At 46.7% G+C, this 14,858-nt stretch overlaps 1 protein-coding gene across 2 annotated transcripts in view; it reads left to right on the forward strand.

The window, feature by feature from the left end:
* The window catches only part of LOC123768069 (protein C-mannosyl-transferase DPY19L3), a 273,308-nt gene that overhangs the window by 197,811 nt on the left and 60,639 nt on the right, over positions 1-14,858 (forward strand). For both annotated transcript variants that reach the window (XM_045758333.2, XM_069307073.1), the window contains one exon: positions 2,176-2,399. In XM_045758333.2, coding sequence (XP_045614289.2) covers positions 2,176-2,399 — 224 coding nt within the window. The remainder of the gene's footprint in view (positions 1-2,175; positions 2,400-14,858) is intronic.

Genomic DNA, 14,858 nt, shown 5'->3' on the forward strand with positions numbered 1-14,858 from the left:
TCCTGTGGGGCTCTGTCCCACATTTTGGTGCTTTTGGTTTCGTTGTCTGCACCTGGATCTTTTCCCTATCTGGACACTCATTCCTTGCCTATCTTCAGTGCCTGGCTGCACCCTGCTGTCCATGAGGTCCCTCGAGTATGTACGCCCTCCTCTACACATTTTGTGGTTGGTCGTGTGCATTACTTCCCGGCCGCTCCTTGGTTCGTATTTGGGGTTTTCGTTACCTATTTCCGTTTTTCCTCCTCCTATGCTACTATTATTTGTGTATCTAGGTCGGTGCTTCTTGACAATCCTGATATTGGGTGCTCGGGTGGGCCTCTGTCCATGTTCAGTTCCCTGCTTTTGGACTTCTCTCGTGTTCCGTTTTGGTAACGAGTTCTTACGATTTTCTTTGTGCCTTACTGCAGGCTTCGGTGTTGCGCTGTCTGTGGGGGGTTGTGGACTTTGTCTGCTGCTCCACCCTTACTGGTTCCTTTTCTTGGAACCGGTAGCTGGGTTCTGGTCCTGGCTCCGGTTTTTCTTTGTTCCTTTTCTGGAATAGGTGTGTTTGCTTTCCTGCGGTTCACGTCCTGGGTAGTTCTCCTCTTGGATGCCTCAGGGACACATGCATCATTCTTCCCTGCTGCAGCTGGTTATGTTGCTCCTTTGGGTTGTGGGGTCGCTGTTTTTCTATTTGCATTTTGCGTTTTCGTTCATGGTGCTAGTTTCTCGTCGTTTGTGTCGACACTGGTAGGTTCATTATTGGTCTCCCACCTGTGTGTTTCATCTCGGGGGTGGTGTGTGGTTTTCCTGGCGGTCCTTCCGGTTTTCCTATCACTGCGAAGGGTCCTTCGGTCTTTGATGGGGTTGGCTTGTCTTCCCTTCGGGATTCTTCCTGGACCGTCATCTGGGACCGTGTCCTGTCACCTCATATAGGGTGGTGCTGGAGGAGCCGCTGCTGCTTGCGTTCGGTATTGCGGTTCCTTCTGCTCCGTTCCGCTTGCTGTCCCGGGCGTTGTTTTCCCTCCGGCCTGCTCTTGAGTTCTGGTGCCGTCCTGGTCATTGGCCTAGGTGGACTATTTTCTTCTCGTTTTGGTCTTTGTTATGTCTGTGGTCTTGGTTTTTTGGTTAGGGTGTGTGATGTCCGCCTCCCGGTTCCTTCTCTCTTTTCGTTATCTATGGTGAGATAGCTCCAGGGAGCCGATGGGGCTTCCCCCAGAAAACCAGCGTTCATTGTAATGAAACGCCATTTTCTGGGCGAGTCCTGAAGGCTCCCTGACATCCCTCCCTCCCTCCCTCCGGTTGGCGGCGTTTTTTGCATATTTTGACATCCAGCCTAAGAACTGCCAGTTGGATCACCGGGGTGGAGGGTTTGGGGCTCCCCCTTCCCCCTCCCGGGAAGGGGGGGGTTGCGCAGACTGTGGCGTGGCGACGTGATGACGTCATGGTAGTTTGATAATTTTGTTTGGGGAGTTCTGTCCACTCGTTCGGCTTTCGGTAGCAATATTTTCACCAGAATAGGGGTTTGTTTTGGGGTGCCTACCTTTATGGGTGCCTATCCCGGTCGATGGCAGACATAGAATGCTCCCAACCACAAGGGGGTTTCTATAGGCCATTGCTCCTCGTGCCTCTCTGAGGGGGCCAGGTTGTGGCTCGTGGTCCCCGGTAGGCAAGAACTCCTAGCACTTTGATGCCAGAAAGTTATACATATCTATTTAGCCTGGATAGCTCCGGGGAGCCTCTGGGACTCGCCCAGAAAATGGTGTTACATTACATTCAATGCTAGTTTTTTGGCTTTTCAGATAATTCATGTTTAATAACCCTCAATCAACATTTAAAAATACCTGGCTAATGATGTATTGTACTTTCATGTCAAAATAATAACCCATTATCTTGAAAACACGAGAAAACCTAGACTATATTTTAATCCCAACATGGGCTCCTCTTCAGCAGTGAGCAAGAATGACGGCTGTAGCCCCTTTTTATGGCATCTAGTGTGGTGTCCTGGGAAAAAAGTGCAAAGCATTAGGTAATAACCTGAGTTTACATTATTTTGTGCTTTCAAAATAGTTGGTTATTATTTGTATTGATTAGTGCAGTATTGCACTTCATTCTCATCTCACTATACATAAATTCAAATGAAAGAATAACTTGCTTTTTCCTTTGTCAAATACTGTATGTTTTTATTATTTGCAGGCCTCTCTGTCATGTGGAGTATTTTGGCAGCGCTGATAATTCGTTTGAAAGTAATATGGATGCCAACTGTATGTGTATTGACTGGAGTGTTTGTGGCAGACACACGAGTTTATAGTTCATTCATAATGATGGGTGGAAAGTTGTCAAGTTATTCTCCAAAGTGGTTTCCTGGATTGTGTAAGACACTCATCTGCTTCAGTTACATTGCTTTCATTGGTCAAAGGGTGAGTTTGTGCTTGTGCTGGAAATTAAATATTATAATTTGTTATTTTAGTATCAACCAGTAATAATCATGTATCCATTTATCTACACAGAATTTAAATGGAAATCTCCCAAGCTTAAAAATCCAGCATTGAATGTAATGAAACCCTCTTTCTGGGCGAGCCCAGTGGCTCCCTGAAATTATCTCACTTAGGTGGCTTCCAACTATTAGATCAAATCATCCATGGAGTTCTGTTTGGCCTACTGTAGACCTGGTTCTGGCTCTTGTCCCTACTGCTTTCCAGACCAGGTTTCATGGGACCACCAGGAAACCAGGTTCTCTGCATTCCACCGGGAAACTGGTTTCCCAGTGGGAAGGCAGAGAGTTGATGACACTCCGCCACTCCACCAGGATAGCATCTAAAAAGTCAATGATCCATTACAGACCACTGCTAGGTTCAAGGAGACCAAAGCCTCAGAACAGCAAAATAAACTCCAAACAATGTAAACAAACTATCGAGTCTCTTGAAACTGGTACGAGCTCGTTAGCGCTACCCCCCACTAGTTGAGGGGGAAGGTGCTGGAGCTCTGGGTGCCCACTGGTCTAAAACAGTTCTGGAGCAGCTGTGCAAGCAAAACCACTCAACCAATGACCTGGAAAGGAAAGGAAAGAAGAAATCAAGGAGCCCTTGTGGCTCTCAGAAGCTAACTTCTCATCAAGAAGAGAGAAACTCGCCAGGGAGGAAGAGAAATCACAGGCAGTCAGAATGAAGACAAGACCCTTGGCAAAGAGAGATGATCCAAAACGATACAGGCATGATGATGTCCAGGAACATTAACCAAATTTTGGGCCACCAAAATCCCTGCACATGAATATCAGCCCAGAACATGTTAGCAAAAATTGCTGCAGTAGCAACATATTTCTGAACATCAACGGCATGAGGGGTAGACCACAGGCTGGTTGGATTGGATGACATTGCAGATGACCTGGAAAACATGAGCCTTGTAATAGGAACCAAGGAAACCGGATCAACCCACAAGGCATCCACCGAGGTAAAATCTGTGGCATGAAGGTAGTGGTGGAGTGCTGCCACTGGACACTGACCTAACCAACTAAGCATCAACAACCAAGGGACCCTTCTGAAGCCTGCTGACTCATTCTTTGCCAGAAATCAAGAAGATGACAACAGACAAATGTAACATACACCGGGCCAACCACACCCTTGGATAGGAGCATGAAGCTCCCCCAGTCTTGCAACCAGAGGCAAGTGCCAACAGGGAAATAGCCTAAGAAAAGGAATCCCTAACCTAAAGGGGAACTGTAAACTGTCGAAAAGAAAGAAAGTTGAGGATAAAGTCCAAGGACCAAGCGGGTTTAGACGGCACATGAGCTATCACCCCATGTGACGGCACATGGGGTGATAGCTCACAAAATGAGGTCAATGGGAATAACTGGAAAAGTAGGACGCTGGATACTCAATTTCCTGTCGAACAGAACACAAAGAGTAACAGTCAATCAGATAAAATCGAGTCCAAGCGATGTTAAAAGCTCTGTACCTCAAGGTACAGTCCTTGCACCGCTACTGTTCCTTATTCTCATATCTGATATAGACAAAAATACACGCCACAGCTTCGTGTCGTCCTTTGCAGATGACACAAAAATCAGCATGAAAATTACCTCTGCTGAAGACATTGAAAAACTACAAGCAGATGTCAACAAAGTTTTTGATTGGGCAGAAGAAAATAACATGATGTTTAACAGTGATAAATTTCAGGTACTCAGGTACGGCAAAAATGAGGATCTGAAACATAATACAGGGTACAAAACACAATCGAATCTTCCCATAGTAGAAAAACAGCATGTCAAGGATTTGGGAATAATGATGTCCGACGATCTAACGTTTAGGGAGCATAACCAAGCAAATATCGCGTCAGCCAGAAAAATGATCGGATGGATTACGAGAACTTTCAAATCCAGGGATCCCATCACAATGGTTGTACTCTTCAAGTCACTTGTGCTGTCCCGTCTCGAGTACTGCTCAGTACTCACTTCCCCCTTCAGAGCAGGAGAGGTTGCTGAAATAGAGGGAATACAGAGAACATATACGGCACGCATAGACGAGATAAAACACCTAAATTATTGGGATCGTCTCAAAGCTCTCCAAATGTACTCTCTAGAAAGGAGACGAGAGAGATACCAAATAATATACACATGGAAAATACTGGAGGGTCAGGTCCCAAATCTACACAGTAAAATAACAACGTACTGGAGTGAACGATATGGAAGAAAATGCAAGATTGAACCAGTGAAGAGCAGAGGTGCCATAGGCACAATCAGAGAGCACTGTATAAACATCAGAGGTCCGCGGTTGTTCAACGTCCTCCCAGCGAGCATAAGAAATATTGCCGGAACAACCGTGGACATCTTCAAGAGAAAACTGGACAGTTTTCTAAGAGAAGTTCCGGATCAGCCGGGCTGTGGTGGGTACGTGGCCCTGCGGGCCGCTCCAAGCAACAGCCTGGTGGACCAAACTCTCACAAGTCGAGCCTGGCCTCGGGCCGGGCTTGGGGAGTAGAAGAACTCCCAGAACCCCATCAACCAGGTATCAACCAGGTATCAACTGGCTGGAGGTGAAACAAGTCACAAGAAAGATTCTGAATTGGCACGGAAGAAGTATCAGCAAGCAGCAGCAGCAGCAGCTCCACCAGCGCTAAAAGACAAAAGCTATTGGTATTCAGCATGAGATGCCAGTCAAGAAACAACTGAAAAAGGACTGAAAGGACCACACAAATGGAAACCAAAGCCTTAATGATAAAGGGAAAGGAAGTGGTGAAAGGAGAGCTAAGAAACCTCGTACTGCCTCTGGCAAGACAAGTGCAGGTGTGAAACCATCAGTTTAGCCACCTGTTTGCCATGAAGATAGCAATAAAGACACATTGACAAAAAAGATTAGACGTGAATTGCTGAGAAAAAGTTCGAACCAGCAAGGTACATCATTGGGATGATCTAAAAATTGCAGAGCCATATAAAAATGCCTGGATTTGAAGACTGAGTAAGCAGAGCCTGAAACCAAGGCTGAGCCAGCCACCAAAGAGGCAGAAGGACCACTTTTCCTTGGTAGGACTCCAACCAGGCCGAGATTTAGAGCAATAGTTGGACCAGGGAAAAGGGAAACAGAAATACTTGCTGCAACCAGTCCTAGCCGAAAGGAATCCACCATGCGAGTCTCACAATTGGGGAATGTGCCGATTCCAAGCCGACTCACAGAGAACCACATTGGGGCACCAAACTATCTCATAAAGCCACAGGAAGGTGGCGGCATTGACGATCTACTCCGTGGAGATGGAAAGGAACTGAGACAGACCATTTCCAAGAGCATTGGAAACTCCCCACCTGAGCCCGCTTGGTTCCTTGACGGTGTTCTTTCTTTTCTTCTGTCCATGTCTGTGGGGAGTCCCTACAGCTTCCCGGAGCTATCTGGGCTGATGTAAATGTATTAGACCCCTGTGCAGGCCATGAGTTACAATAACATGGCTAAAGTATGTTAACCAGACCACACACTAGAAGGTGAAGGGACGACGACGTTTCGGTCCGTCCTGGACCATTCCCAAGTCGATTGTGATGAGGAAGTAGAGACAGGCAATAAATAGGCAAGAGAGAGCTGAGGAGAAAAGTAAGGTGTAGTAGAGGGGATAGTAGTAATAATATGAACTGCAGAGGGCCTATTGGCCCATAGGAGGTAGCTGCTATTGTAACCACCGAATGAGAAGGAGATAGTAATAGGAATAAGAAGAGGATAGCAAGGGAGCATAGGAGAAGACAATGAACAGAAAAAGGGAGAAGAGAGAAAGAAAAGGAAAGAGAAAGAAAGATAAATGGAAGGGGTAAGCTTATGTTAGGTCACGTTTGTTAGAAAGATTAGAGCATTTGAGTATATACTGTGAAAGGGAAGAGTCCACAGCAACAAAGCCAGGACTCAAGTTCATGTTGGGTACATTGTGTATCAGAGCCGATTCAACAAGACGGCGTCTGTGTAGAGTAGACGCAGGAAAGATTATTTTGGAGGAAGACCAATCAATGGGATGATTAGAATCCCTCACATGGCAGAAGAGAGCATTGTTAGTGTCTGCAGACTTAACACTTCTCTTGTGTTCTTTAAGTCTGTCATTCAGTGTATGGCCAGTTTCGCCAAAGTATTGGAGAGGACAAGACGAACAGGAAATAGAGTAGACACCAGCAGCATTAGAAGCAGGAGGAGCAGTGTGAACTAGATTGCTACGAAGAGTGTTAGTTTGTTGAAAGGCAAGTTTAATGTCAAGAGGACAAAAGGTATTGGTAAAAATTTTGAGTTCAGATATGAAGGGAAGGCATAGTACAGTGCTACTAGTGTTGGAAGCAGGTTTAGGATGAAAGAAATTTCGTTTAGCTTGAGAGTAGGCACAGTTGATGAAATGCAAAGGGTAACCAAGGCAAGAGAATGATTTGTAGATAAAGGCAATTTCAGAATCAAGAAACTGAAGGCCGCTGATGCGTAGAGCGAAGAGGAAGAGAGAGACGAGGACACTTTTCTTAACAGAAGGAGGATGGTAGGAAAAGAAGTGAATGTACATGCCACTATGCATGGGTTTACGGTAGACAGAGAAAGAGAACCCAGACACAGAGCTGTGAACATGAACGTCAAGAAAAGGAAGGAGGGAATTAGATTCCCACTCAACTTTGAAATGGATAGAAAGAGCCAGATTGTTAAGAGAGGCGAGGAAAGGCTGGAAAAGACTAAGGTCATGAGGCCATAAAGCAAAAATGTCATCAACATAGCGAAGCCAGAGAGAGGGACGAGTATTGTTGGGAAGAAAGCTTACTCTCTATTGATTGATTGATATTTAATTAATAGATTAATTTAAATTAATCGAAGGACCACCCTATTTTGACTGAAAAGGGAAACAGATAAAGTTAAATGATAAGGACTGAAATACCAGTGCCTATGGATAGGAAACTATTAAAAATTATTCTTTAAACTTCTATGGGCTGTATAATATTAATGTTCGAGAATAAACTTTCCGTCCTTCACAAAATGGGGGGTTAATACCAGGAGTAATCTACTCCCGGTACGCTTCATCGAGGCTGGTTCTTCCTCGAATAAAAATTAGTAATTCTACTAAATACTGTTAAGAAACATTAGGTAAATTGATTAATGGTAAAAAGATTATATGTTGATTAACCAAGCAATTATTCTCATTTGACTTTTATGAGGCTAACATATTCCGTTAGATATCTCAAATCAAATAAACTAAATCTCTTCGACTGATCTAGAATTTTCTCAATTAAAGAAATAATAGAAAAGGTTTCAGCTGCTTAGCTGTAATGGTTTTCTTGAGGTTATCTTGAGATGATTTCGGGGCTTTTTAGTGTCCCTGCGGCCCGGTCCTCGACCAGGCCTCCACCCCCAGGAAGCAGCCCGTGACAGCTGACTAACTACCCAGGTACCTATTTACTGCTAGGTAACAGGGGCATTCAGCGTGAAAGAAACTTTGCCCATTTGTTTCTGCCTCGTGCGGGAATCAAACCCGCGCCACAGAATTACGAGTCCTGCGCGCTATCCACCAGGCTACGGGGCCCCTCCCAGGCCCCTACGAGGCTGGTGAACGGAGAGGTAGAGGTACAATGGCGTCGTCTGCTACTTGCTGCAACACATGAGTTCAAGCATGGCGTGGGAACATGAGGACCATGACCGCTTACAACACAAGCTGAAATTTCAACTGAATATACTAATTGGTTACACCTACTATAATATCCTCACTATGCCATAAAAGGAATGAATTTAATTCCTTATGGACGTACTTATTGTTTGGGGAGGTCGCGTAGCATAACGATGGACAGTGCACATTACAAGGATATAATGAGTACTCAATATAAACAATACTAAGGCACTTAACCTGCTGGTTGTCCACCGAAGCAATCATAGATTACTACTGGAGCAATTGCACGCTCCCATGGCTGATTAAATGCAAGGGCCCAACGTAGTATTGATGGAAATCGACTCTCCCGGGATGCACGATGTGATTGTTGGTGTCTCTAGCGAAGCAGCTTGTCGAATAATGGCGGCGTCTCTCTGCCCTCCCTCAACTCGTCTCCCGCATTCACAACAGAAGTTACTAATCACGGATAATTCTTTTCCGTGTAATTACTGATGTAATGCATTAATGAGAACTGAGTTGCAATTATAGGGAATTAAATAATATCATATTCTCACTAAGTGGTGTTAATCGAGAAATGGAGAGAAATTTATTTCCTCCATAGCATTCGTACGTAACAGATAAAACTGCTACTTGATAATAATTTCAGTTAATAACTCTCAGTTTTGGATTATTGGGAGCTATATTATCCGTAGTTAATTATTGTACGGAATACTGATAATTTTAGAGAACCACATTGAATTCTCTGACATATTGGTAATAAATATGTTAAGATGGACATTATCTGACGCAATTCCTGCCTCTCGATGTCATGAGAAGATTAGCAATAGACTCAGATAAAGAAATATTAATTTATGTTAACACTACCGTTAGTGAAATTAATAACTACTGTAATTAGTATATAATAATGATGTATTATAATACAATGGTAGTGTGTTAGTGTTGGAAATTTCCAACAAGTATCAGTAGAAGGAAGAAGAACAGTTTTGAAGTATTCCATGTAGAAATTAGCAAGAACAGGGGAGAGAGGGGAACCCATAGCGACACCGAAAGTTTGAGTGTAAAATTTACCGTTGAAAGAGAAAGAGTTAGAGTCAACACAGAGTCTAATGAGATCGAGGAAAACGTCAGTGGGAAGCGGGAGAGGAAGAAGGCACTCTGACGCCTTCTGTCTAAGGAAAGAGAGAATGTCATCGAGCGGAACATTAGTGAACAGAGAGTCGACATCAAGACTAAGCATCTTACAAGAGGGTTGCAGGTGCAGTCTTTCTATGAAGTCCTGAGAGTGACGAAGGTGGGCAGGGGAAAAGGTGCCAAGGAAATGCGTCAGGGTTTTAGCGAGCCAGGAGGCAAGTGGATAGCTGACAGAGCCCCGTGAAGAAATGATTGGACGAAGAGAAACACCAGGTTTATGAGTCTTAGGAAGACCATAGAAATAAGGAAGAGAAGGGCAGATGACACAGAAACGTTTAATGAGATAAAAATCAGGAGGACAAAGACTAGAGAGCTGTCTTAGTTTGCGGTTAAAGGAAGTTTTGAGGAGATCCAAAAAGTTAGAAGTCAGAGGAGCATAAGTGCGAGAGTCAGAGAGCAAGATATCTGCTTTTCGGAGGTAGTCCTCACAGTCAAGGACAACCACCGAATTGCCTTTGTCGGAAGGAAGGATAAGAATAGAGTTGTTAGATTTCAGGGAAGCAAGGGCAAGCTGGAAGCGACGAGGAAGGTGGTGATTTTTAGAAAACAAGCTGTCAGGAACAGGGATAAGGGCCCCTCTAAAGGCAGACAGGTCCGAAAGAGTACTAGATTTAGAATTGACAAACCTGTCAAAGGAACTAATGAGATCAATGCCACAGCGTGGGCCAGGGGAAGTAGCAAAAAACAGACCAAGGCCAAGAAGTTCTTGCTGGTGCTTAGAAAGAGAGTAGGATGAAAGGTTGGTAACACAGTCAGAAAGAGAGTATTTGATCCAAGGACTGTTGGAGATCAGGCGTTGAAGTTTGTTGGGTAGTGTGGAGGAGTGGTGGGAAGAGGAGACGTGAGCAGTGTCAAATGCAATTGGAAATATAATATTTCATAGATCACTGGGAAGAGAAGAGGACAAAGCTTTGATGTTGACGAACAGCTAGAAAAGCCTCGTCAACTTGCAAGGAGGTTGCATGAATAAATTCTTGAAGAAGAAGGCGGGCATGTTCAGGAAAAGGAGATCCCGAAGTGTTGAACCGGAGAAAATGAGATAAAGAAAGTGGGAGAACTTGCTCAGCAAGACAGTCTTTAAGAAACCCGAGCTGGTTCTTTCGACACTTGGCGGCAAGAAGAGAAGATTCAAAGGCGCGAAAAGGCTGTTTAAAGGAAGGTAGAGCATCGAAGAAATTAAACAGAGTAAGACGCTTATGTGTGGTATCCATATGCAGGCGATGAGTTACAATAACGTGGCTAAAGTATGTTGACCAGACCACACACTAGAAGGTGAAGGGACAACGACGTTTCGGTCCGTCCTAGACCATTCTCAAGTCGATTGTGATGAGGAAGTAGAGACAGGCAATAAATAGGCAAGAGAGAGCTGAGGAGAAAAGTAAGGTGTAGTAGAGGGGATAGTAGTAATAATAAGAACTGGAGAATGGTCCAGGATGGACCGAAACGTCGTCGTCCCTTCACCTTCTAGTGTGTGGTCTGGTCAACATATTAGACCCCTGGCATCAGTCAAGCGAATGGAGTTCTAGGCCTACTGGGGACCACGAGCCAGAGCTTGACCCCCCCTCAGAGAGGCGCAAGGAGCAGTGGTTTATAGAATCCCCCATAGGGTTGGAAGCATTCTATGTCTGCCATCGACCGGGTCAGGCACACAGAAAGATAGGCGCCTCCAAACAAACCCTATCTGGTTAAAATATTGCTACTGAAAGCCGAACTGTTGGACAAAACTCCCCAAACGAAAAATGAGCAAACGAGCATGATGTCACAACCATTACTGTGCTGCTGTCTGCGCAGCTCCTGCCTTCCCTGGGAGGGGGAAGAGAGAGCTATAGACCCCCGTGCCAGCTATCCAACCCTTTAGTTCTGTGGCTGATGTGAGACCTGGCGGTCATACGACTCTGGCTCCAGACCCTATTCAGTGCTGTGCCATGTGGTGTGGCTGCTGCTTGAATGCTGCATGCAGGTGCATGCAGCCCGAGTACTGGTGAAATTACTCTTGGCTCACACACCACCATGGGCAGGACCACCTTGAGGTTACCTTGAGGTGATTCCGGGGCTCAGCAACCCCGCAGCCCGGTCGTCAACCAGGCCTCCTCGTTGCTGGACTGGTCAACCAGGCTGTTGGACACGCTGCTCGCAGCCTGACGTATGAGTCACAGCCTGGTTGATCAGGTATCCTTTGGAGATGTTTATCAAGTTCTCTCTTGAACACTGACCGACCCCTCACAGTGTTCAAGAGACAACTTGAAAAACTTCTCCAAAGGATACCTGATCAACCAGGCTGTGACTCATACATCAGGCTGTGAGCAGTCGCGTCCAACAGCCTGGTTGACCAGTCCAGCAACGAGAAGGTCTGGTTGTTGACGACTGGGCCGCGGGGTCGTTGAGCCCTGGAATCATCTCAAGGTAACCTCAAGGTGGTCCTGCCCATGGTGGTGTGTGAGCCAGGAGTAATTTCACCAGTACTCGGGATGCATGCATCTGAGGTTACCTTCCCCTAGGTGCCCTGTAAGTACTGCCCTTGTGGCTTGGGGTTATCTTCCACAAGTTGCTTGGGGGCTACCTCCGCTGAGGTCTTTTACTGCTCAGTAATTGCCCGCCCTTGGAGTCAGCTAAGGGTGCTTCATGCACCTTTGTTTACCTCTGGGTAGGAGGTGGTTTTGTCACTGGTAGGGGAGCAAGGTACTGTGCAGCTGTTCTTCACCTGATACAGCAACCGACTCTGTTCCGCCTGGGTACGTTATACTCATATGGGGTTTTTCTTTCGTTTTCGTTTTCTGCCTGGTGGAGGGTCTGTCCTTGGTTTGTTGCCACTTATATATACTGTATTCTTGGTGGTCCTCCACTAGATCACCATATGTGTGTGTACATGTCCCTGGGGTTCAGCTAGTAGTTGTCTGCTTGGTAGCTTGGGGTGCTGGTTAGCAGTGTCTTGCCTGGGCTTCCCTTAGCAGAGCATCTAAGGGCCCTGGGAAACCCCATTGGGGCCCAGTAGTCTGATGGATATGTCCCCCTGGGTCCCATCTTGCTTTGTGTGAGTTTGAAGGTTGCTCTGTTCCCTTGTCTCAGGGCGACAATCACCTGTTTTGGCTCTGTCATGCTGCCTGTTGGGTCGGTGACACCTTCGACCCAGAGTCCTGCGAGTGGTGTTGCTTGCTTGTTCTCCCGATCATCCAGTCCGCTGATATTGATCTTAGGGTGCAGGCAGCTTTGGCATTGCATGCACGTTATAGGTTGCTGCAGAGGGCTAGGTTGGTTGCTCACCCGGATTCCCAGAGACTGCCCCGTTTTGGTTATAGGAACATGGACTTGGGGAGTGTTAGTCGCTTCGACCTTGGTTGTGTCCATGCCTTCAGATCCTTCCCCTGTTGTTGTTCCACCTGTTCATTATCCCCTGCTTCCAGCTCCGAAGCGTCTGAGGGTTTTGGAGTCGAGGCAGGGTTTAGTTGGTGGTGAGACTCAGGGCAGTTTCAAGGATGCCCCTTCCGGGGTGACGATGGAGGCATTCGAGCCCGTTCCTCTAGCCGGTGCTTCTGGGTCTGACCAGTGGTCCCCCTTCGGTTCAGCTTTTCTCGTGGCATGTCTCTTGTTTTGAGGCAGGGGGGTTTTGGTGGATGACTCTGACTTAGGTTCTGATGTGGAGGCTCCCAAAGCGGGGAAGGGGCTGACTTTGGGGGGCTTGTGCCCCATTAGACCCCGCCTGGGTTTTGGTATCCTCTGAGCGGAGCTTGTTGTTGCAGGGAGTGGGGGTTTTCTTATCCTCCTCCTTGTACGAGTTTGATATGGCATCTACCCCTCCCTGCGTTTGGTTCAGGGTTCAATTGGGTATTTCAGGTTGCTTCTTTCCAGAGGTTTTCAGCCTCCCGCATCCCGCCGCATGAAGTGCTGGTGGCCATTGCGGCTTACTTCCTGCACGACCCAGATTACACCTCAATAATGGATTCTGTCTCTTTTGAATTCGGTTTTCTTTTCCTTACTTGGTTTGTTACAAGATTTCAGAGTTGTCCTGGTTGGCAGACTGTCCTATATTTTCGTTGGGGACATGGCATACGTTCTGTTGGTCCCACACGCTTGGGTGGTGTGAGGCCCCTTACAGTTGCACAGGTTTACTTATTGGGTGCGTTTGAGCACCTCAATGATTGCTTGTTTGCCCCTGCCCTTCCTCAGGATGTTGGCCTTGTTCAGCCTCACATGTTGGTTCCCTCCCCTTCAGCTGCTGAGGACTTGCACGCCTGTGGCTATTTGGCTTCAGTCTTGCTTTCCTTTTCCCTTCTCGAACTGTCTTCGAACTGGCTTGAAATGGATGTGGAGGCGCTTGGGGCCGATCCTAAGTCTGGTGCAATGGTCTCGGCAGTGAGAGCGTCAGCTGTGCTGTTGAAGCTGTTTTGCGTTGCTCCTGCGGGAGGCGGTGTCTCTATTCTTTCCTTCTTGTCTCGTGTGCAGGCAGACAGTGTGCGCTTAGTCTGTGGAATCTGCATGGACCCCTGGCTCTTATGTTTTCTACACTTTTCTGGGGGGAAGGCCCTACGGCTTCCCGGAGTTGATAGGGATAGTCCTAACTTTTGCCTTCAGTTGATGTTGGTGGAATTCTAGGCCTACCAGGGACCACGGCCAGAACCTAGCCCCCTCAGAGAGGCACGAGGAGCAATGGTCTATAGAAATGCACATGTGATTTGGGAGCATTCTATATCTGCTATCGATTGGGACAGGCACCCAGAAAGGTAAGCGCCTCAAAACAAACCCCTATTCTGGTGAAACCAACAAAAATAACAAAACAAGTGGACAGAACTCCCCCAAGGGAAAACGAGCAAACAAGCATGATGTCACACACGAGCCATGCTGCATGCCTGCACAACTCGCCCCTCCCTGGGAGGGGAAAGGGGAAGCCCCAGACACCCTCGCCGGCGATCCACACCTCCAGTTCCTCGGCTGATGGGATTAGGCTTAGTCGTTGTGGCTCCAGCTCCAGATTCTCTTTGTGCTGTGCCTAGGTTCAGTACTTTTCTTCGGTGGTGTGCGAGCTGGGAGTAATATTCACAGGTTCTCGGGCTGCATGCACTTAGGCCTCCCTTCTCTAAGTGCCCTGTAAGTACCGCCCTAGGGGCTTGGGTTTACCTTCCACAAGTCACCTTGGGTCTACCTCTGTTGGTCTTTCGCTGCTTGGCGATTGACCGCCCCGAGTGTTTTGGGGGATTCCTCCCTTGTTTGTCTTGGGGTAAGTGGTAGTTATTGCACTGGTAGGGGCACAGGGTACTGTGTAGCTAGTTTTCACCTATAACAGCAGCCGGCTCTGTTCCCTCTAGGTACTCTGTCCTCTTGCGAGATTTTTCTTTTCTTTTTCTTTTTGACTGGTGGGGAGGTCTGCTTTGGTGTCTCTACCCCTTTATATTAGGGTTGTTTGTGTTTGGTGGTACCCCCTGCTTCACTTTCGTGAGTGGTGGTCAAGGTGGTCATGTCCCGAGGATTCAGCTTTAGCAGTGTTGGTTGGTAGCTTGGGTGCCGTAGCTTAACCCTCAAACCGCGCATGTCATATATAAATGATATCAGTGACAAAACCGAAACCGCGCACATCATTTATATATGATTTCGTGTCTTGC

This window comes from Procambarus clarkii, chromosome 59 (genome assembly GCF_040958095.1).
Source record: "Procambarus clarkii isolate CNS0578487 chromosome 59, FALCON_Pclarkii_2.0, whole genome shotgun sequence".
Taxonomy (NCBI): Eukaryota; Metazoa; Arthropoda; class Malacostraca; order Decapoda; family Cambaridae; genus Procambarus; species Procambarus clarkii.